This window comes from Pelodiscus sinensis, chromosome 2 (assembly GCF_052426305.1).
Source record: "Pelodiscus sinensis isolate ZL-2025 chromosome 2, ASM5242630v1, whole genome shotgun sequence".
NCBI classification, from domain to species: domain Eukaryota; kingdom Metazoa; phylum Chordata; order Testudines; family Trionychidae; genus Pelodiscus; species Pelodiscus sinensis.
The window spans coordinates 120912862-120934540 of NC_143053.1; the positions used below are offsets into that span (position 1 = coordinate 120912862).

At 44.7% G+C, this 21679-nt stretch overlaps 1 protein-coding gene across 4 annotated transcripts in view; it reads right to left on the reverse strand.

The window, feature by feature from the left end:
* The window catches only part of ZCCHC2 (zinc finger CCHC-type containing 2), an 87211-nt gene that overhangs the window by 14198 nt on the left and 51334 nt on the right, over positions 1-21679 (reverse strand). For all 4 annotated transcript variants that reach the window (XM_075921380.2, XM_075921379.2, XM_006122892.5 and 1 more), the window contains 3 exons: positions 19461-19596; positions 14290-14354; positions 12598-12692 (listed from right to left, as the gene is read on the reverse strand). In XM_075921380.2, the coding sequence (XP_075777495.1) occupies positions 12598-12692; positions 14290-14354; positions 19461-19596 (296 nt within the window). The remainder of the gene's footprint in view (positions 1-12597; positions 12693-14289; positions 14355-19460; positions 19597-21679) is intronic.

Here is a 21679-nt window from a genome sequence, read left to right on the forward strand (position 1 = left end):
TTACTTCTGGTTGCTCCAGAAGTAGAACAACAAAAACAAAAAAACCGGTTACTTACCTCGTAACTATTGTTCTTCAAGATGTGCTGCTCATGTCCATTCCAGCTAGATACATGCACACGGTGTGCACAGATTCCGGAGCTTTTTCCCTTAGCAGTACCTGTCAAGCCAACCAGGGAGCCCTCCTAGAGTGGCGCCAGCAGGGGTATATATGCACTGATATACTGGTGCCACTCTAGAGGGGCTCCCTGACTGGCTCAATGGGTACTAAGGGAAAAGCTCCAGAATCCATGCACGCGGCACACACCCTTAACTTGAATGTACACGAGCAAACACTCCAAGAACTTCATGTTTAACCAGGTAACCAATTATATGGGATTTTACCTCTAGCACAAACCCAAAAAGGAAAGTGCCATTACCATCTGCGAATCACAACTCAAGGTATTTGCATAAAAATGAAGACACTAAAATGTAAAAGATTCCTGCAGTGCCTTTAACTCCATCAGCAGCTGAGGCTGCTCAGCAACTGAAGTTCCCATCAAGCACTTTCCCACAAGTTTAATGCTCTGTTAAAGAGGACAACTGAGGCCCTAGCACTACATTATTTTTCAGTTCGCAATCAGCACATTATGGTTTACAAAAATGAACCATTTAATTTCTACAAAATGCACCTTTCAAAAGAGGACAATGTGCGTGATAAAAGTTCTTTAAAAAAATACTAGTTTAAGAAGTCACCTCTGGAAGAAAGAAATGTTCATTACAAAAAGCCCATTAGCCAGACTGTTTTAGGAGTGTAAAAGAATCTCTGAAGTGATCAGATATGGAGGATTCTCACCTGCAGCTGGAGGTCCCTCAAGATGTGTGATCCCTATCTGTATGCCACAGGTGTGAATGCACGCCATGTGCCTGAGTCTAGAGATTCTCAACAAGCCATGTCCATTAGTACAGACACACACACACACACACACACACACACACACTTGCCTTCCTCATGATCCAGACTGAGGGCATAAAAAGACAGTGGGGGCCAATGGAGTATTTGATTTTGTCATCTTCCTCAATTAGAAGATAGGAGGAATTAATCCTGATAGGATAAAGGGCTCACATTCTCAGAAGTTCTGGGAACAAAAGTTGTGAGGGCAAGTTGGGTGCTATGAGATTGACTCTTGTCCTATCACAACTGAGTTTTTCTAACACCTATGGGAGCAGGGGAATGTGTGGAAAGGCGCATCAAAGTTGGCACATTCATGACAGCAGGAGAGAGTCACTGCCTATAATTGCTTTGGAGCAGTATTGGCGAAGTTTCCTCTTTGCTCGGTACAAGGAGAGCCCATTGATATACTCCCAGCTATCTGAATGTCTCACTCATGACAGAATTGCAGAGAAGTGCCTGCTTGGGTTGTCTGCTAATATATTCTGAATGCCTGGAAGGTAAGTTGCTCGGGTAACCATGTGGTTTCTGGTGTACCAATTCCAAAAGCCTGATGGCTACTATGCAAAGAGACTTTTGCTCCACCTCTGCTAGCTTTATATAAAAGACTACAGTGATGCTATATAACATTACTTGGAAACAAAGCAAATATTTAGCATGAGTTTGACTTGCTTCAGCTCAAGTGAAAGTGGGCCTACCAGATTACAAGATGTGATGACCCTGGAGACAATGGTCACTCTGGTATTTATATGGTCATCCTCTGTCAAGAAGGACAAAAGCCAGGACTATACACAGCATAAATGAAGTCTGACAAATAGTGTTTTACGTACACAAGGCCATGCAGCCCAGCAAAGAGTGTTCATTAACCATAGTCTTTTGTCTTTGAATAACCTGTTATCAGTTTGTCTATTAACTGAAATGTTTCCCCGGGGTGGGCGTTTGGGGGGGGGGGGGAAAAGAGGAGGAAGGCTTTCTGAAAATGGAGTCCAATGCCACTCTGATTAAATATATCATTGGTGTGGTGGCAAAATGGACTTTTCTTTGTTTATGCAAACACTTCACTTTGCCAGAAATGGAAGCAGGAAAAAAAAGGCCACCTGAACATGTGGCTAGAGTGACTTAATACTAGGTAAGATCTAGTCATCAAAATACAGGAAAAGTGGAAACAGCCAACAGGGAAACCTTTGAATACCCTGAGCACTAATGCTAATCCAAAGGGAAGGACTCTGAACTGGTAATGTCTGACTAATCAGGAACTGAAGCAATTCTGTAGTACAGATTATACAGCCGTGAAAGTAACTTAAAAATTTCTTACAGGTACTGTCCTATTGCAACCCAGGTTCCTGCCAGCTCAATAAATAGCATGCTTAAGCTAAGAGTGCTGCAAACAGGGGCAGTATAACTATATTCATTTGTAAATAAGGGCTGGGAGAAGTTGTAGCATATCAACATATTAACTTAGATAAAAGTGTGATATAGTTAACTCTGTGCTCACTTGCACAGTTTGGGGTTCAAAGCAAAATAAGCCTGTCTACTCCATCTGCCTCTGGGTCCTCCTATTCTTTTCCAAGAAAAAAGAAGTTTTCATATGGAGAACAATTAATCACATTTACTTTTTTTTTTGGGGGGGGGGGGGGGGAGAGATTGATTATTGATGCAAGTGTAAGCAACCTGAATTTGACGAAGATATTCAGTTGCCCAGAAAGGCCTCCACCACCCTGCTTCTATTTTGGGAAAGAAGTAACGAGGAATACCCTTGATAATGAATGGCAATTATTCTATAGCCCCTTGCTGAAAAGGGACCTGTATCCTGACAATCTCCTTGAGAGCAGTTTCTGAAGAGGGACTAGAGAGGGGAAAGTGGATGGAGAGAAATTTCAGGGTGTAACCATGGTGAATAATTTCTAGAAGCCAACTGTCTGCCATGATAAATCATAATTGTATGCAAAAAGTGAGAGATTGACCCAAAAGCTGGGGGACAGAAATGGTAGGCATCAATAAAAGAGTTGCTCATCTTGTGCAGTAATGAGAGTTCTTTGAAATGTGTTTCCCAATGAGTGCTCCACTCTAGGTGCTGGTGGGTCCTTGGCTCCAGCAATTGGAGAGCTTTCTAGCAGTGCCCTGTTGCACATGCACAGTGGTATCTCCTCGTGCTGTTAGTTGTATATGCAGCACCTCCGTTCCTTCTCTACCTTTGGGCATGCCCCAAAGCAGCTCCAAAAGTAGGGGAGGAGGATAGTGGAGCACCCACAGGAACATGTCTTGAAGAACTCCTATTACTGCACAAAGTGAGTAACTCTCTTCTTTGATTGATGTCCCCCCCCTTGTGTGCTCCACTCGAGGTACCTTAAGAGCAGTGTCCATTTCGAGGATGCGAGTTTTGGAGCTGTGAGTGAATTGCCCCAGACACTGTGGAGAGAACCTCTTGGGCCACTGATGCTGTCGGGATTAAACCAAAAATTAGAGCGCAACATTGACATTTGTCATCTTCTGTGAAAGGAAGTATTTTGAATATAAAACCCTCTTCCTTGATAGGCTGATGAAACTGGTTCTATGGCCCCAATTTGCTGCAGATGTTTAACCTCTATTTGTAGGAGGTCTTCATGAGATGGGTCCCTGAAGAGGGATGGGTAAAGGGAATGGATGTGAAGGGTTTGGAGCAGCCCAGATGATCTCTAAAACCCACCAGTCTGATGTTATTTCAGTCCATTGACGGAAAAAGGACTGCAGCTGGTGGGTAAATTGGAGATTGCACGACAGACAATAGTATGGCAGGGATGTTGCTTGAGCCCTCGACTAAATGTTAAAATTTGCTGTTTTGATGTAGACCAGGGGTTCCCAAACTTTTTGACACAGGGACCAGTAAATCCATTCACGAACTTTTGGAGGACCAGTAATGTTAATTTGCATATTCATTAATCAAATGATGAATATTCAAATAAGTTGTTTCTGGTCCTCCCAAATCTCCCAGTGCCAGCTTTAGCAAAGCTTTTGATATGGTTACCCACAATATTCTTGCCTGCAAGTTAAGGAATTTGGATTGGATAAATGGGCTGTAAGACAGACAGAAGGCTGGTTAGACCAGGGTTTCCCAAACTTTTTACTGTAATTGGAACCCTTTTTTTCCAGTTCTGCCTTTTGCAGCCCAAAAATATAAACACACAAAAAACAAACTGAGAAAATACCAGACATATAACATATCTCGTATTTTCTCAGTAGATAAGTTGTATTATTACTAGATGTATCAGTTTGTAGTTTCGAACTGCCTGGCTAGCAAATGTGCCCAGCCAGATAGTTTACAACTACTCGAGGGGTGTGGGGTGTGTGTGTGTGTGTGGGGGGGGGGGGGGGGACGACAGGACGGACAGTAGAATCCCCGTGCCAGACTAAGTCGTGCTTTGTGGAGGGGGGGGGGGAGGAGGAGAGAATGGGGTCGGGTCAGTCCCACTCCCTGCAGGCCGATTCATTCCTCCCCCCTGCTCCCCTTGCTGTGCCTCTGGCCAGCCCCCACTTCCCCCAGCCCCCGTCCCAGGCAGCCAGTTCTCCCCCGCTTCTCCTCCAAATCTCCCTTGGCCAGCCCCGCTGCCTGCATCCAGCCATCCTTCCAGCGGCCGCTTCTCCCACCCCGTCCACATCTTCCCCAGTCAGCTCCCTGCCCTCAACCTCACCGCCCCACCCCCCCGGCAGCCCTGCTTCCACCAGCCCCCCAATCCCCCCAGCCTGCCCTGATTCCCCCGTCCAGTTCTGCTTCCGGTGGCCAGCTCTCCTCTCCTCCTCACCTCAGAATCACCTGGCACCTGCACCTTCCCTTAGCCCTGCACCCTCCTGGTGCCTCCCTTTGCCCTCTTTTTCCCTAATACCCACCCCATCACCAGTCTCTGCCCCATTCCCCTCCTGCCCCTCTGTGCCCTCACACACAATTTGCTCCATCCTGACCTTCCTCATGCCCACCCCTTCTTTCAAGCCTTCTCCCAGCACCTTCCCCTCCAGCCCCCAATGCCCTTCCCCTCTTCTCTCCTCTGCCAGCATCACCCTGTCCCCCCTCCCACTTGACACCTCCCCTTTCCCTCATGGTCTGCACTTGGCTCCTGGTATTTTTGTCTCTCTCCTGCATCCGTCCCTTGGTGCCTTCCCCTCCCAAGCCCCTTCTTCCCTCCTCTCCCGCCGCATGAGCCAGTTCCCTACCTTCTCCTTCCACGTTGCGGGGCTGGAGTCCGCACTCAGGCCCCAGAGGCCGAACCCGGAGCCAGCCAGGCCCCGCCACGTGCCTTCCATGGGTTTCAAAACCCCGGGCCGTGACATTACATCAAGCCCGGGCACCCTCCCCACCCACGTGCAACGCCGCGCATGGGCAGCGAGGAGGAGGAGCCGCAAACGTGGCGGGGGGAGAGAGGAGATCTGGGGCCTGCTCCAGGCAGAGCTGGGGAGAGACCCAGTTCCACATAGTGGTGGAGCAGGGCCTCTGCTTTTAACTCGCCGGCACTTCCGGGTGCAGGGGCGTGGGGCCTGATTTGACCGAATGGATCGAATCGGCCTAAGGGCTGGCAGCCACCAGGCACGCTAAGGCCCGTCATTTTTTTTTTCCCCACGGCCTGGTACTGGGCCGCGGACCATGGTTTGGGAAACGCTGATGTAGACAGTTGGTTGATGTTAGTGTGTTCCTGACGGCGTGGTGTGCACTTCTGTTGTCTGTGCCTTTGTTTGAAGTCATATTAGGATACTTGTGTGACTCCCTTGGGCTTGAATAGGTGTTATACCTCTGGTATTTATTCGGAGGTGTATACTTCCCCAGTGTTCTGAGGGTTGTGCAAGAGTCTTCCATGGAGTGCAAGACCTCATTGGTTTGGCTAGCAAACAAGTTTGTCTTATCAAAAGAGAGGACTTCCGCTTTGAGATGCAGTTCCCTATGTACACCTGAGGCTTAGAGTTATGAGGCCCTGAGTATGACAATTTCCATGGTGGTGCTGTGTGTGGCAGCATCTGCAATGTCTACGGTTGCTTGGAGTGCTGTACAGGCTATGGTGTGACACTCTTGAATTATGGCCTGAAGTTAAGGGCACTTCTGTTCCAGGGGGAACTGTACAAGGTCTTGCAATTTTGAGTAATTGGTGTAGTCGTAATAGGTAAGGAGTGCTGAGTAACTGGCGACCCGCAACTGTAGAGTGGCCAAGGAGCAGACCTTTCTGCCCAGTATGTTGAACCGCTTATGGTCCTTTATTCTGAGGGAGGGACTAGAATTAGGGGTATTTGGCTTGGACAGAGTTGACCACTAGGAAGTTTGGGGGCGGGGGGAAGAGATAAGGGATGTGAGGAAGTCCATCCCCTTGGCAAGGACAAAGTATTTTCTAATCTGCCCTCATGTTAGTGGGCATGAGGGAATTGGGTGTCTGCCAGATGGCATCAGTTGGGTCAAGAATGGCTTCGTCCACAGGGAACTATTTTTGAGGATATGGAAGACTGCAGGATGTGGAGGAGTCTATGTTGCTTCTCCTGCACTTATTGTAGGTCTATATCTTGTGCATCAGCCACTCGTTTAAACAACCTGCTGAATTCTCCCAAGCATTTTATACAAGAGGAGTGCCCGTCTCTGCATGAATTGCACCTCTTGGATCCTGGTGAACCAGGCATCTTGAGCAGGGGAAGAACGATTTTCTTTTTTTTGGAAGAGCGGTGGGGGTGGGGGGAAATGAATACTTGCAAAAAAGACAAAAACCTAAGGAACTTTTGAACTTTTCCCCCATGTTTTAGGTCTGAGAAAGGCAACTGTGAAGGAGCTCTGTCTGCTGCGGAGGATGGTAGAAAGGGAACCGAGGCACCGCACCTTGCATGTGCAACTAACAGATACTAACTGCACAAGGAGTCACCTACACATATGCAGCAGGACACTGCTAGAAAGCTCTCCCATCACCAGTGCGAGGATGTGCCAGTACCTAGAGTGGAGCACCCCATGGTGACATCACTTGAACTAGGAAGTTCTTGACTGTGTCAAAAGTCATGGCGGTAAAGAGCTGAAAATGTAGGCCTCTGAAGGTTTTGATGCTTGTGCAGAGGCTTGTTGGATGGCAGTGGTAGAATATTTATGGAGTACTACATAGTTGCCGGTGGTATTTTCTCTTTGGGATCAAGGTGTAAATTCCCAGGAAGTGGGAGGGTTGAATTAGAGTCTTTCAAATGTGTCTAGACCCACGTCTATTAAGCACATGGCAAGTCATCTATGGTATTCTGCATTTCCCTGAGGAGCCCTGAAGAACAAAGTCAAGACTCACCTCAGTTATATCAATGGCTAACCTTCTAAATGCTGTATCTACTGCATCCACAACAGTTTGTAGGGATATTTTGCCACTAGCCTGTCTTTGTCTATGAAGAATGGCAATGGGGCTCTGTCACATTTTGGGGTATAATCCAGACTAGTGAGATAGGTATCACTGTAACCTCAGTACCTTAACATACTCTTTAGCTGTAGCAACTTGCTTGAACGCCCTGAGCTAGCATAACATGCATGCACTGTATGTGTGTGATTTTTAGTCTTGGTTCAGTAACTGTTCTAAGGGCCTGCTTATTTAAACCACAGAAATGCTCTGATCTTCACCAACCTTAGTTATTGCTAGTAAAGTGAACCTCACACACATCAGCCCAGAATTTCTCCCAAACTATCTGCGTCCTGAAGTGTCCAGCCCTTCCCAGACCACTATAAATAAGATTTGCTCTTTTAAAGAAACTATGTACAGAATCTTGCAATATTGATTGGTTCAAGTCAAGCACTGCACTTGGTTGTTTTAAATTAAAACAAAACAAGTTTACCAAGGGAGATTGGTTAAGCCATGACAAATTAAAGTAAAAGAAGAGATAGTTAAAGCAAATAGGAGAAAACATGCATCCGAAAATCTAAAACTTGATCTAGCAAAGCAGTCTTTAAGGTGGTTTTGCTCACCAATTACTCTAAATCCAGCATAGATAAGTGTGTGTCAGGACCACGCATAGAAGTATGATTCTCTGAGGTCAAAGAGTTCCCCACCACCCATTTACAGTCCAGTATAGATTTGCAAAATTGCTCTCAAGGTTTACTGATCCTGCTTCAAAAAGCGGGAAGGCTTTCTTGGGGTGTAATCCCCAACCCCTATTGATGTTTGAGTTATTTCCACTTTTTGTTAGTTCTATGGGTTTATTTATATTTTATGTAAATGATCCTTCATGGTCTCTGCCTCATGACAAGGCTTTGTTAGATAAGCAGTTACACAATTCTTTAGGATCCAAACATGCTCACGCCCCAACCAACTCCTGAGCTTTGATGGTTCCAAATAGTGCATTGCGATCACATTTTCATTGGTTAACTTGCCTTATTTATATTCAGGACCTACACTGATCTCTTCTACATCATTCAATACAGGTTTTAAAAAATATTGTATCAGAGGCCATCCATAACTCCATCTTCAGAATCGTTATGTTGAACAATGGTATTACTGACCAATGTGTAAATGTTCAAGGCAGTTTGTACTTATGTAATTGCAGTAGTGTATAGGACAGGGGTGGGCAATAATTTTGATGGAGGAGGGCCACTCCAAGAATTGGTAAGTGGTCAAGGGTCACACAATTCCATAATATTAATGGAGGAGGTGCAGGGCATAGGATGGAGGTTGAGTGCAGAAGAAAACTTGGAGTAAAGGATTAGATGCAGGAGTGGGTGGTGGAATCTGGGAGGGAGTTTGGTGAAGAAGTGTGTTGTGAGCTGAGGCAGAATATTGGGATACAAATTAGAGCAGGAGGGGGTTGTGACATTGACATATAGGTTGCAGAATGTCAGTGGGCCAGTACTGGGAATCCTGGATCACTTTCAGTGGATTTGAAAATCATACTCTCTCTCTTCAGTAGCACCTGATACTTCCTGTGGTTAACCAGTAGAGATGGTGAGGACAGAGTTATGGATTCATCTGGAGACTAGGAGGAGATCCCTTTCAGTACAATTAGTACCTGCTAATCCAAATCCTTTTCTTCTTCCTCGTACTCAGATGGATCTAGAAGTAGCCAGGCAGGAGATGCTGTATGACACTTGCATGGATCCAGTAAAGCCAATAGGAGATCTCAAACAGTTGAGAATGGTCCCACAGCATAAGGTACCAGTTGTCCCTGGGAAAGTTGTATCTGGGAGGAAAGCATCTGGACCTCCAACTCCAGGGCTCCTCTCTGAAGGGAGATGAAAGGTCTGCTGGAGCATCTTACCCATTTGATGCGGCAAGATTGCATTGCTGGGTGAATATTCCTGTAAATTGTTGTAGAGGAAATGCTTTTTAACAAAATTTCTTCATCGGAAGGATAAAACTATGTCCCTCAGGAAGACTGCAGCCAAGAAGTCAGGGAATGGGTGTAAGGGAGGAAGAGATCCTCTGATCAGGTATGTGCCTGCACATCTGGGGCTTGGGGCAATCCAGACACATTTGAGGCATCCAGTCTTTTGAAGGATGAGCCGGTAGTGCAGAAGAGTGTCTTGGATGGAGCTAGCAGGTAACTGTCTTCACATTTAGGGGTCGAAGCCACCACCAGAACAGTTTTGGATTCTTATCAGAGTTCATTTTTTTCTTTCATGCTTTACCCTTCTGCCTGAGGGTCTTAAGTGATTGTGAGCCCTTCAGAACCGAGCATGATGTTTTGCCCAATCTGAATGGTGTTGGGGAGAGATCTCTTTTCTTAGAAAGAGACTTTGAAAACATTTTTTTCCTTTTAAACTAGAGAATGCCCCTTACTCCCATGCGAATCCCTGGTGATGGGCTTAGCTGCTCTAGATTCAGTTCTCAAGCTCTTGTTCAGAGAGGTGTTGTTTGTCAATGAGGGGAGATGTCCAGAAGGGTCTCACTGGCCTAAATGAGAGAAGTTTCAGCCTTCTGCACAAGGCATTTCATCAACATATGTGTATGGCCGTGTGTTTGCAGGAGAAACGAGAACAGATGCTGCTCTTTAGAGATACAAATCTCATCCAAAGAGTAGGGGCAGTTTTGGTGGCTGTTGTGCAGGAAGGAGTAGACTGGCCAAGAGATACAATGCTTAATACTTGGGAATTAAGGCATAATCACAAACGGTGGGAGATTATTTGAAATATATGGAGTATAGATAAGAACCATGTATTAATGTTCACCATACACCAGAACAGTCATAGAATAAAACTATATTAACTATATAAAAATTTACAAGCTGTAAAAAGTAGCCTGAGAAATTGGTGGACACAGGATTCCTACTAGACACATACCAGTATGAAGAAATGGGAAAGGCATTGGCCTTCACTGTCTTTCATACCCTAGAGTCTAGAGCAAAAGCTAGGCACCTGCATGTGGGCCAACAGAAACTGCTTGTTAAGAATTTCCAGACCTGGGTGCATGATGTCCATGCATCCCAAAATCGGTGGAATACACATATGGACTATTGCAAATTTGTCATACTACACCACTGCACACGCTTTCAAAAGTCATTTCTGAGGCTGTAATTTTGAAAAAAATCAAACAGTTGAACGTTACCCACAATTCAATTGACCTTCTGCTTAGTGTTCAGCATACCTCTCCTTCCCATTTTTTCCTCCATGACTTCACTTGTTTCTGGATGAATTCTAAGCCACTGTGTACTAGGGATGTTAAATTCTGATTAATTAACTAATCAAATAGTCGATGGAATTTCCATTTAGTTGATAAGGACTTCCACATTCTGCCTCTGAAATGTACAAGAGCTCCAGCAGGGGCTCTTGTGCATTTCAAAGATTGAAATGCTGCGTGGGGCCAGTGGGCAGTCTCACTGGCCCTGGGTGGGTGCTTCTGCTTTGAAATGTACAAGAGCCCCAGCAGGGAGTCCCTGCCTTCCATTTCTGCAAGTGCAAAGCTGCCTGGCTGAAGGAGGGTGCTGCTTGCTGATTCTGCAGCTAAATTTTGCCTTCTAGCTCCTAGTGCCAGTCATGCTCCCTTTCTGCATGTTGGGATCCATCCTGTTTTCTGTACAATAGTGAGTGATTGTGGTGAGAAGGGTAAAGGGGGACAAAAGAGTAGCATTGGAGCAGGAGTAGAGGGATTGGGAACAAGGCATGCAGTATCCCCTTGGCACCAGCAACGTGCCACACCACCAAACCCCACTCCCACCAGCACTGGGTCCCACCTGCTGAGACCCCCCTACGCACCATCTAGACCCCTCCACTGAGCCCCATGCCCTCTGACACCTTTGCAGAGTCCCATTGCTGCTGTATGCAGAACCTCTCAACAAGCTCCTGTATATCCAGTCTCCTCCTCTTCCCCCTCCCAATCAAGACGCCTGCACCCAGACTGCCCCAAGAGAATCTTACCCCACACCTGGACTCCACCACACTAAGCAATGTTCCTTACATTTGGGTCCTGGTGCAGAGTGGCAAGGCTCCAGGGTGTTTCTGGAGTGGATCAGACCCACCCCTTGTGAAGCAGGGCAGGGCAGGGCAGGGCAGGGCAGGGCAGGGCAGGGCAGGGCAGGGCAGGCTCCCACCTCAAAGAAGCCAGCGGCCTGTGCTCCCCATTGCTATGCTGGGTCCCCCATATTTATTTCTTGACAAATAGAATTTGCAGAATTATAAAAATGGTGTGAATTTTTTTAGTGCAGAATTCCCTCAGTACTTCATTGAAGTTTGAATTACTATTGGTATGGGAGAAAATACCCTCTTCTCTCTGATATAAGATACCTAGAAATGGAACATTATCTCAATAAGATTGAGCCGGTAGAGAACCTGAAACCAAATGTTGAGTGCTTCACGAAAGAGAGTAGAAGCATTTAATGCAAGACTTCACATGTAAGCTTCCCATTTGAAATAAAAATGAAATGATAATTCTGCAGTTCCTGAGCATTTTGTTAAAACATTTTAGAATATTTAAATATTAAGATACTGGGGAACAAGACATTTAAACTATTGAGACAAACCAATCTTCCTAAAACAAATGTATGATTTGATGAGGATTTTCTCTATTACTTCCTTCTGCATCTACACTATGAGCAAGTTGGCATTAGTAAGAAAATTCCACTCCTTTCTCCAGTTCTACTCTTCACTTCCTCAGTCTGCACTATCCTGAATTGTTTTGATCCTTATGCTAGCCAGACTGAGGTTGTTGGGAGAGCAGCACTAACTCCTTCTTCTCAAGGTCTACACAAATAAAATAAATGGTTTTGTGCTGAGTCAGAAAGTTTCTCATTTCACTCTACTGCTTGTGTTTTAAACAGTTATTTATTCCTACCCTACAATACTTTTCCTTTGATGCTAGAGAAAGCAGCAGGGAAGCCAGCAGAAGAAACAAGCTAACAAATGTGGTAGCAATAGTTGTGTTGATATGGGAGACAAAAGGAAACAAGCTTAAGACTGGTTTTGGTCCAAAACAACTAGGAAGATGGGGAAAGGTGTTGGATACAGAGAGGCACAAGAGGAGAAACAGCTACTGAGTTTTAGATTACAGTGAAAAAAGATGCATATGGGAATTGCCTTTTAATATTAAATTAAATCAATTCCTAACTACTAGAGTCACTCTAGCAGGTGATCTAGGTATTGGGCATCCAAACATGTATGTAGTAATTGTCCAAAACCAAGACTAGATTATTGAGATGTGGCAATTTTAACCAATTTCCTCCGGGTAATTAGTACTATTATATAGCTAAGAATCAATTTCCTGAAGACAATGTCTTACCTTTTGCTGCCCCTGTATGGATGTGCTGTGTTGCTGCAACTCTAGCTCCATTAGTCCTATTGCTCAATCTGCTGTCTGTTTTCTTTATTTTATCCCTATGTGGGTAAAATTAAAGAATATTTTTCAAAGAGTTTTGGTAAAGATAAGTGTACTAGATATACAATATTACTTTTATTTGCACAAAAATATTTACTTATGACTTCAAGTGTGCTTATCAGTGAAAACAGTACCCTACACAAGTCAGTACTGGGATATATCAGGTCAAAATTAAAACTGGCATTATTCAATATATTTAGTAAAGATATAAATGAGAAAACAGGTGGAGTATTGGGAGTTAGATTAAAGTTTCTTCAGGTGGGTAACCAAAGTGTAGGGGAGACACACATCAGATTGTCTAACAAGTGAAAAGGAATATGCTTTCAATACACATGTTCTATACACACACACTGCAATACAAAATAGAGCAGCAATTGGTTTTAGTTTTCCACACTGATGAACTACCATTTTACAGAAAGATCTGAAGTAGTGGCTAGTTTAAAAATGTCCATCTTCACCAATTTACTGTAAATTGAGCAATGGCAGATGGAAAAATGTTATGACATATTATGGATAATTTTACAGCCTCTTTCACAAATTACGGAAATATTATATCCCTTTGCCGATAAAGTCAGCTTTCATTGACAAAACACTGGTGGTATATACACTGAAATACTCCTGCCACCAATATGTGAACATAATAAAAGTACATTGCTGAGAAGGTAAAAGCAGAGCAGTTAGGGCAATGCAGTGCCTGTGTACACAGTGTTCCTTGTATCGGGTGTTGGCCATGAATCTGTCAACTTCACAGCTCCAGTGGCTGCTGCTGGGTTGCCACTCCACATTGGGCTTCCACCCAGGCTCTTGGTTTGGGCTCCTGCCTTGTCATCCCACTGACTTCCTTGTTGCACTGGGCTTCTTGCTGCCTGCCAGAAGCACAGCAGCGAACTGCATACTGGGTGTGGATCTCCTTACCAGAGGTAACAAGTCCCTGGAAGCTACTCCTTGCTCCCAGCTAAAAAGCCCCAGGAGATAGATGGGCTCCTAAGGTGGAAGAGCCAAGAACTCTGGTTCTTAATCCCCCATGCTGCTCCAGTTCAGTTGTTGAAAGTGCTCCTACTAAAGATGGACTGGAAGACAGTGTGGACATCAGCCACCACAGTAATTAAGGTTGATTTAAATCAACCTATGTTATACTGTGGCTGTAAGACTGTAGCGTAGACGGCCTAATTCTTTGTCCTTCTGCCATTCCTTGTACACTTGGCTAAGTGGCAATTTGTAACATTTCACGTATTTGCATATGTTAGTTTATCATATGGAAGAATTAGAGTCTCTTCATATAGCTCTATTATATTCTTCTCAAAGTACAATAAAGCTATGGATTTCTATATTTATTGACAGAATATGCATTATTCCAGACTGAAGCAAATTATTTAAAAAAAACAATAGCGTCCAATTTACACTCAAAAAGGCAATCATTTAAAAAACACGTAAATTTGCACACTTATGAATTTGCTGGAAATAAAGTACAAGTCCTCAAATCTCAACATTAATGGAAATCAAGCTATTAGATTAATCATGAATTCTCACACATTTTTATTGAGTGCATGCATTATATTTAGGTTCTTAGTTATGAGTTGTAAAATTACAACTTACTTTTCTAGTTGTGGCTTTCCTTTCTTCTTGCTTATTGCAGATAAACCCCGTTTTTCTCCTGCAGGCTAGACACAATACCATAATAGTACTCAGAAAATAGAAGGTCACAAGAACTAACAAAACGTAAATTTATACTTAGCATTGTACAAAGTTATAAAGTTCAGAGTTTAATAAGACTTCTGACGTGGAGAGAGAAGTCTATCCCCATTTACAGTTCATGGGTAGAGTCCCCTAGGTGCTACAGTATTATGGAAACAAGAATGTTTCTAAAAAACCCAAAAGCATTGCATGATGTTCTCTTAATTTACAGGGTTAGGAACTATGTTCATATGGTCTGCCTTGAAAGAATAGTACTAGCCAGTGAAAAAGTTTTGATTGTTAGTATCAGAACATTTGGAAGAATGAACTGAACAGATGATTTGAGTGTTGGAAAGAAGCCATAAATCTTTCTGTTGAGTGTGAAACTAAATTTCAACAGGCAAAACCTAACAATCCTTTCCTTGAAAAGAATCAGTTTGCTCTCCAGAGTTGTTCACAATGCTTATGTCTATTGACACTGCTGAGGGGAGTCCTATGGCCGAATGAAGTTATTTGGTTATTCAGAAGAGCTGCAAGTAACACCACTCCATCACTTGGATGCACACTACACTTATAGTAGAGACCAACATTTAGAAGCAACCTTCAACTTCCCCCATTCTGAGTTGCTGGGTTCCAGGTATAGTTAATGTGAAAGAGTAATAAGGGTATATATGTTCTTGCACAATGCTTTTTCTCCCCCAGTTATCCCCAATCTTTCAAGACTGGTACAATGAACCAAAAAAGCTATACTTTCCTTCACTGCAAATAAGACTTTATGACTTGAAGGAGTTACAAGTTAGTTATGACAATTTAAAGTAAGTCTGCAGTTATGATACGGGAGCGGCCATCCTGAGTCAGACCATCTAGCTCAGTATCACGTCTTCTGACAGTGACAATGCCAGGTTCCCCCAGAGGGAATGAACAGAACAGGTAATCAGCAAGTGATTTATACGCTGTCACCCATTCCCAGCTCCTGACAAACAGAGTCTCGGGACACCATTCCTGCCCATCCTGGTTAATAGCAACTGAAGAACCTACCCTTTATGAATTCATCTACCTTTTTTTAAAAAACCTGTTATAGTCTTGGATTTCATAACATTCTCTAGCAAGAAATTCCACAGGTGGACTGCGAGTCGAGTGGACTGCGAGTTGAGTGAAGTACTCCCTTCTGTTTATTTTATACCTGCTACCTATTGATTTCATTTGATGACTCTAATTCTTGTATTACTCATTTTCCACACCAGATATGATTTTATAGATCTCTATCATATTCCTCCCTCTTTTCCAAGATAAAAAGTCCCAGTTTTATTAATCGGTCCTCATATGGCAGCTATTCCATATCCCTAATCCTTTGCATTGCTCTTTTATCAATGCCAAAATACCTTTTTGCAGTTTAGGTGATCACATCTGCACATAGTATTAAAAATGCTGGCATACCATGGATTTATACAGAGGCAAGAAAATATTCTGTTTCTTTTTCTCCATCTCTTTCTTAATGATTCCCAACATTGTTTGCTTTTTGACTGCTGCTGCACATGGCATGGATGTTTGCAGAGAACTATCCATAATGACTCCAAGATCTCTAAAGTGTAAACAGCTAATTTAGTCCCCATTATTTTGTATGTATAGTTGGGATTATACAGGTTGAACGTGTCTAGTCTGGCACCCTCAAATCAGAGAATTTCCCAGACCATGGGAGGTCAATATTGTCTAGCAGCATATACACACATACAGGCAGTCCCCGACTTACGCGGATCCGACTTATGTCAGATCCGCACTTACGAATGGGGCGCTCTCGCCCCGGAGCTCACAGGCAGCGGTCAGCCACCTCGACCTCCGGGGCAAGAAAAGCTGCTCCCGGTGCCCCTGGTCTGCTGGGGACCATCTCCAGCAGACCAGGGGCATCGGGAGCAAAGCCGCAGCCCCGGCGGGTTTGCTCGCGGTGCCCCTGGTCTGCTGGAGATGGTCCCCAGCAGACGAGGGGCACTACGAGCAAACCTGCAGCAGCGGCGGGTTCCCGAGCTTCTGAGGCTTTGCCAGAGCAAAGCCTTAGAAGCGGGGGACTCCTCCGCTGCTGCGGGTTTGCTCCCGGTGCCCCTGGTCTGCTGGGGACCGTCTCCAGCAGACCAGGGGCACCGCGAGCAAAGCGGTCTGGTGCCAGAGCAAAGCCTCAGAGGCGAGGCACCCCCCCCCCCCCCCGCTGCCGCATTGCTCCCTGTGTCCCTGGTCCTCTGGGGGGGGGGGGGCAGCTAGTGTGGCCCCCCCCCCCCCCCCCAGCAGACCAGGCTTTTGTTCTGGACCCTGGGGCAGAGCAGTTGGGGCGCTGTTGGTTGGTCCCGCAGCGCCGCTCTGGGCACTACTGGACCAACCCGGCAGCACCCCAGCTGCTCTGCCCCAGGCGTCCTGATTCAGCCGCTGCTGGTCAGTTTCAGCAGCGGCTGAATCAAGACTCCTGGGGCAGAGCAGCTGGGGTACTGCTGGGTTGGTCCAGTAGCGCCGAGGAGCGGTGCTACTGGAGCAACCCAGCAGCACCCCAGCTGCTCTGCCCCAGACGTCCCCAAGTCAGCCATTGCTGAAGCTGACCAGCGCTGACTACAGGAAGCCCGAGGCACAGTTGCTCTGCCCTGGGCTTCCTAGAATCAGCTGCTGATCAGTTTCAGCAGCAGCTGACTTGGGGTTCTTAAGTTGAAACTGTATGTAAGTCAGAATTAGCGGTCAGTTTCAGCAGCGGCTGAATCTGGACGCCAGTTCCGACTTACATACAGATTCAACTTAAGAACAAACCTACAGTCCCTATCTTGTACGTAACCCTGGGACTGCCTGTATATAATATGCAATACAAAATAAGAGCAGCAACTGGTTTTAGTTTTCCACACAGCGAGAACTAGTGTGGTATGGTGGCTGTAAACAAACTTCATGGGACCGTGGGAAATGTGGCCACATCCACGAAGAGTGGACATAAGGATAACAAATCATTCCAGATGATGGATGGTTTCTGGACCAGAGAGGTTCAACCTGTATTTTCCATTACTTGCATTTATCAACATTCAAATTCATCTGCCATTTTATTGCCCAGTTACCTAAGTTTTGAGAGATCCTTTTGAAGCTCTTCAGTTTGCTTTGGACTTATCTTGAACAGTTTTGTATGATCTACAAATGTTGCCACCTTACTGTTTACCCCTTACTCCCAATCGTTGATGAATATATTTAACTAGGACTGCTCCCAATAGAGACCTCTGGGAGGGCACCAATAATTACCTTTCTCCATTCTGAAAACTGACCATTTCCACCCATTGTTTCCTATCTTTTAACCAGTTATCAATCCATAAGACAACCTTGGCTCTTATCCCATGACAGTTTAGTTTACTTTAAAATAATATGCAGTATTAACCTGCTTTGGCATAGTATTTAATATTTATTGTCTCATGCTTTTACATGAATTTTTTTTACTTCTTGACTTTGGCTATGTCTAGAGTACACCCCTCTTTTGAAAGAGGGATGTAAATTAGACATATCGAAATTGCAAATGAAGCCAGGATTTGAATTTCCTGCATTCTTTTGAAAACGGGTATTTCTAAAGTGACACCGCTATCTAGACGCTGTTCTTTAGAAAAAAAAACTTTTTTGAAAGATCCTGTAAACCTGAGGAGTACAGGAGCTTTCGAAAAAGGGTTTGTTTTTATTCGAAAGAATTGCATCTAGATGGTGGTGTCACTTTAAAAATACCCGTTTTCAAAAGAACCGTTATGCAAATAAAGTGCAGGAAATTCAAATCCTGGCTTCATTTGCAATTTCGATATGTCTAATTTACATCCCTCTTTCGAAAGAGGGATGTAGTTTAGACATGCCCTTTTAGATTAATGGTCTATAAAATTTACACTTGGAAGGAAACATTTTACTGTGTATTTTGGCTTGCAATTTTGCTACATTTGTCAATACCCGCTCTGTATGGGAATGAAAAAATAGACGTAACCCCATTTATTGCCATATAAAGTACTGGTACTACAGGTTGGACCTCCCTCATCCAGCACCCTCGGAACCTCTCTGGCCCTAAACAAGGGGATTTGCCAGACCAGGAGATGCCCTTCCTATCATGACCTGTGCTGCCCTGCTGCTCCCAGCTAGAGCTCCAGCCTGGCCACCGAGCTCTGCGGCTAATGCCCCATGCCTGCCACTGTCACTCCTTCCATTACTGTCCAGCTACAGGGGCCAGAACTCCCTGCTGCACTGCCTGCCCCTCTGTGCCCTCCTCCCCCAACCCGGGGCTCTTGGCTGAATCACCGCCCTCTCCCCCTATGGATGAATCTTCCTTATACCTGGACTCTGTGATCCAGGAACATCTGTGGTCCGGTAGGACCACGGACGTTGCCAAACAAGAGAGTCCCCATTAAGGGAGGTACAACCTGTACAAGTACATTTTTTTCAGACAGTGCAGATGACTCATGAAAAGTTTAAGTATGTGTAACTATATACCAACTTAGTTCTTCCACTTTTGTAATCACTATGCTTGCTTGAAATAGTTGCATTACTCTTGCTTGAATTTCACCAAAACTCAAAGGAATGGAAACTACTGATAGCCACAAATAAATGTTCCTTCAATTGTCTTTTCAGTAAAAGACAATAGCATTTTAGTTGTGTATACCATGCAGGTGGGATACAATGGATACAAATGAAATGTTAAGTGACATCAGTTTAACCAGTTCGGTACTTCTTGAAATGTGTATCTCTATGCTGCTGTTTGTAATTAGGAAAAAAAATCCTCAAACTTTGAATTCTCTCTAATGAGAGCCCGTTAAAATAAACCACTCCCCGTAGGAAACTGAGTTGAACTGAACATTGACATTTCTGTTCAGCTGGGTCTCATTAGGACATTTTAATTATGCATCAGTAAATGCAATATGGCCATTAGCAAGGAAGTAGTAAGAATTATACAAAAAGATGAGTGTTGCTGCAAGTTACAGTTACTAAGTTGAACTTAAATAATTCTACAAAGAGATGCTGAAATGTGTATAATTAATCTTAAAGTAAAATTTCATGGTGAGCTCTGGATAATATTCTCACCTACCATTGTGAAATATATAAAAGCCACACACCTGGTCAAGTAAGTTTGTACAGTGCTCTGGATGCTGTTGAACAGTGCAGTTTTTTCTTCTCCAATCCACTACCCCATTCTGTTCAGAGTGTTTTAAGTCAAGGCCATCCAGTGAAGAACATTTTGTACTGCTAGTGCTGTTGAAAGAAACATTACACAAGTATAAAAAAACTGAGATTTCTACAACAGCATGTCCTATTTTGTGGCATACTGGAAAGACAGGTGTTTTGAGAACAATATTTTAATATGTTACAACAGATTTCTAGGCAGAACATTTTTACTGTATACACCTTACATTAAAAAAGAACATAAAAAAACCAAGAACAGCTGCAATCATATAGTAGGGATACTTATGGCGTGTGGGGTAATATGCACCATTAGAGAGCTTGATTTCTAAAGTACTCTCAATTGTTATATTATCCAACCATATAGAAAAGTCCTTACTCTGACACAAGTAGCTCATGGAAATATTTCATGATTGGTTTCCTTTTTGACACTCAAAATGGGCGAAAGGTTGAACAGGAATTGTTTTTTAAACATGTTTTCTTCTAAACCTTTATAGTAGAATTTAAAGCTATTTGGTTCTCTGTCCTCACACTAGCTACTTTTGAAGTGTGTTGAGAAAGCTAAACTATTTTTGGACATTTACTTTGGGCCTCAATGCGCCTTTTACTCAAACACTTTGCAATGGCCTGTCTGATTTGTAACTGTGTTTAGACACACTAGTCGAAATGGAATTTCTGATGGGGGTCACTACACCATATGAGTCTACAAGTTGGACCTCGCTGGTCCAGCACCCTCAGGTCCCGACTGGTGCTGAACAAGGGGATTTGCCAGACCAGGGAAGGTCCCTCCTCCTGGCCTGTGCTGCCACCAGGTTAGGATACCAACCTGCCCCTGTTGCTGCCCCAACTCCTACTGCAGCCAGGGCCAGAGCTCGGCCTCTGGAGCTGCACTGCTGGGACAGAGGTCCATGGCTGGGGACAGAGCTTCCTGGGTCACTGGGGCTGGAGCTCCCACTGCTGCTGGAGCCAGAACAGGGTCTAGGTCTGGAACTCCCTGCCATGCCACCTATTCTCCACCCCAACACTGTGCTCCTGACTGAGTTGCCAGGGAGCAAGTGCCTTTGCCCCCATCAGACCTCCCTGAGCTCTGGTCCAGGAACATCTGTGGTCCATGCCAGATCACAGATCTTCCTGGACCAGAGTCCCTGTTAAGGGAGGTACAACCTGAATAATTCACCCTTCATCTGTCACCCAGATGTGCCCCACTGACTGAAGAGAAAGAAAAAACAGTAACAAGAAAGAAAAAACAGTGTCTTTCCTTTATAAACAGTATTTTGTTATGACTTTGTGTCTTCAAATACATTTTAAAATTAAAAATTGTTCGTGCCAGCAACCCAAACCCTTCCCCCCTCTCCAGCCCCAACACCTACTTCATTGCTGGGATCAAGTTTCCCTGTAAGCAGCATGCCCACTAGGGAAGTTAAATATTGAGTAATTGACTAATTGAATAGTCGGTGCATTTTGCTTCAACTATTCAATTAGTCGATAGGGAGCCTCTGCCTTTGAAGTGTAGCAACAGCCCCTAGGCTGTATGCGGTGCTACTGCTTTGGAACACTGGAAGGAGCCTGGGGACACCCCAACTGACCCCAGGCTCCACGCAGCACTGCCACTTTGAAGTACCACTACCTCTTCCCCTCTCATAGAGGCAGCAAGGGGCAAAGTGACTAGTCCTTCACATCCCTAGTGCTCGCTTGGGCATGCAGCTATTTTCTGAGCTCCACTCAAATTCAGAGCTCCCATGCAGGGAACTCAGTTGACTGGTTGGGGAAGGGGAGGCAGGGCATTGATCCTCTGGTAGAGTAGCAGCAGCACCTGCCGCAGGCTACAGATGGAGGAGCTGGCTCCAGCCTCTACTCTGGTCTTCCCTCCTCCTCTCCCTACCCCCAGAGAGGGTCTGTACTCGCTGAGGGTAAGCGAGTTCTCCAATCAGAGAGGTAGGAAGTACTAGGAGGATCATGTGACCCAGATTGTGTTGGAGCGAGTGCTAGCAGCTGAAAGGGAGGAGGGATCAGTGCTTCACTGCCTGCCACTGGCCACGTGGAACAACCTGAGTAAGTTAGAGGCACTGCTTGATCAGATCAACTTCTCCACTTTGCTTCCAAATCCTCCCCTATCCAGTGAACTACTAACAGGATGGCAGCCCAACCACCCCTT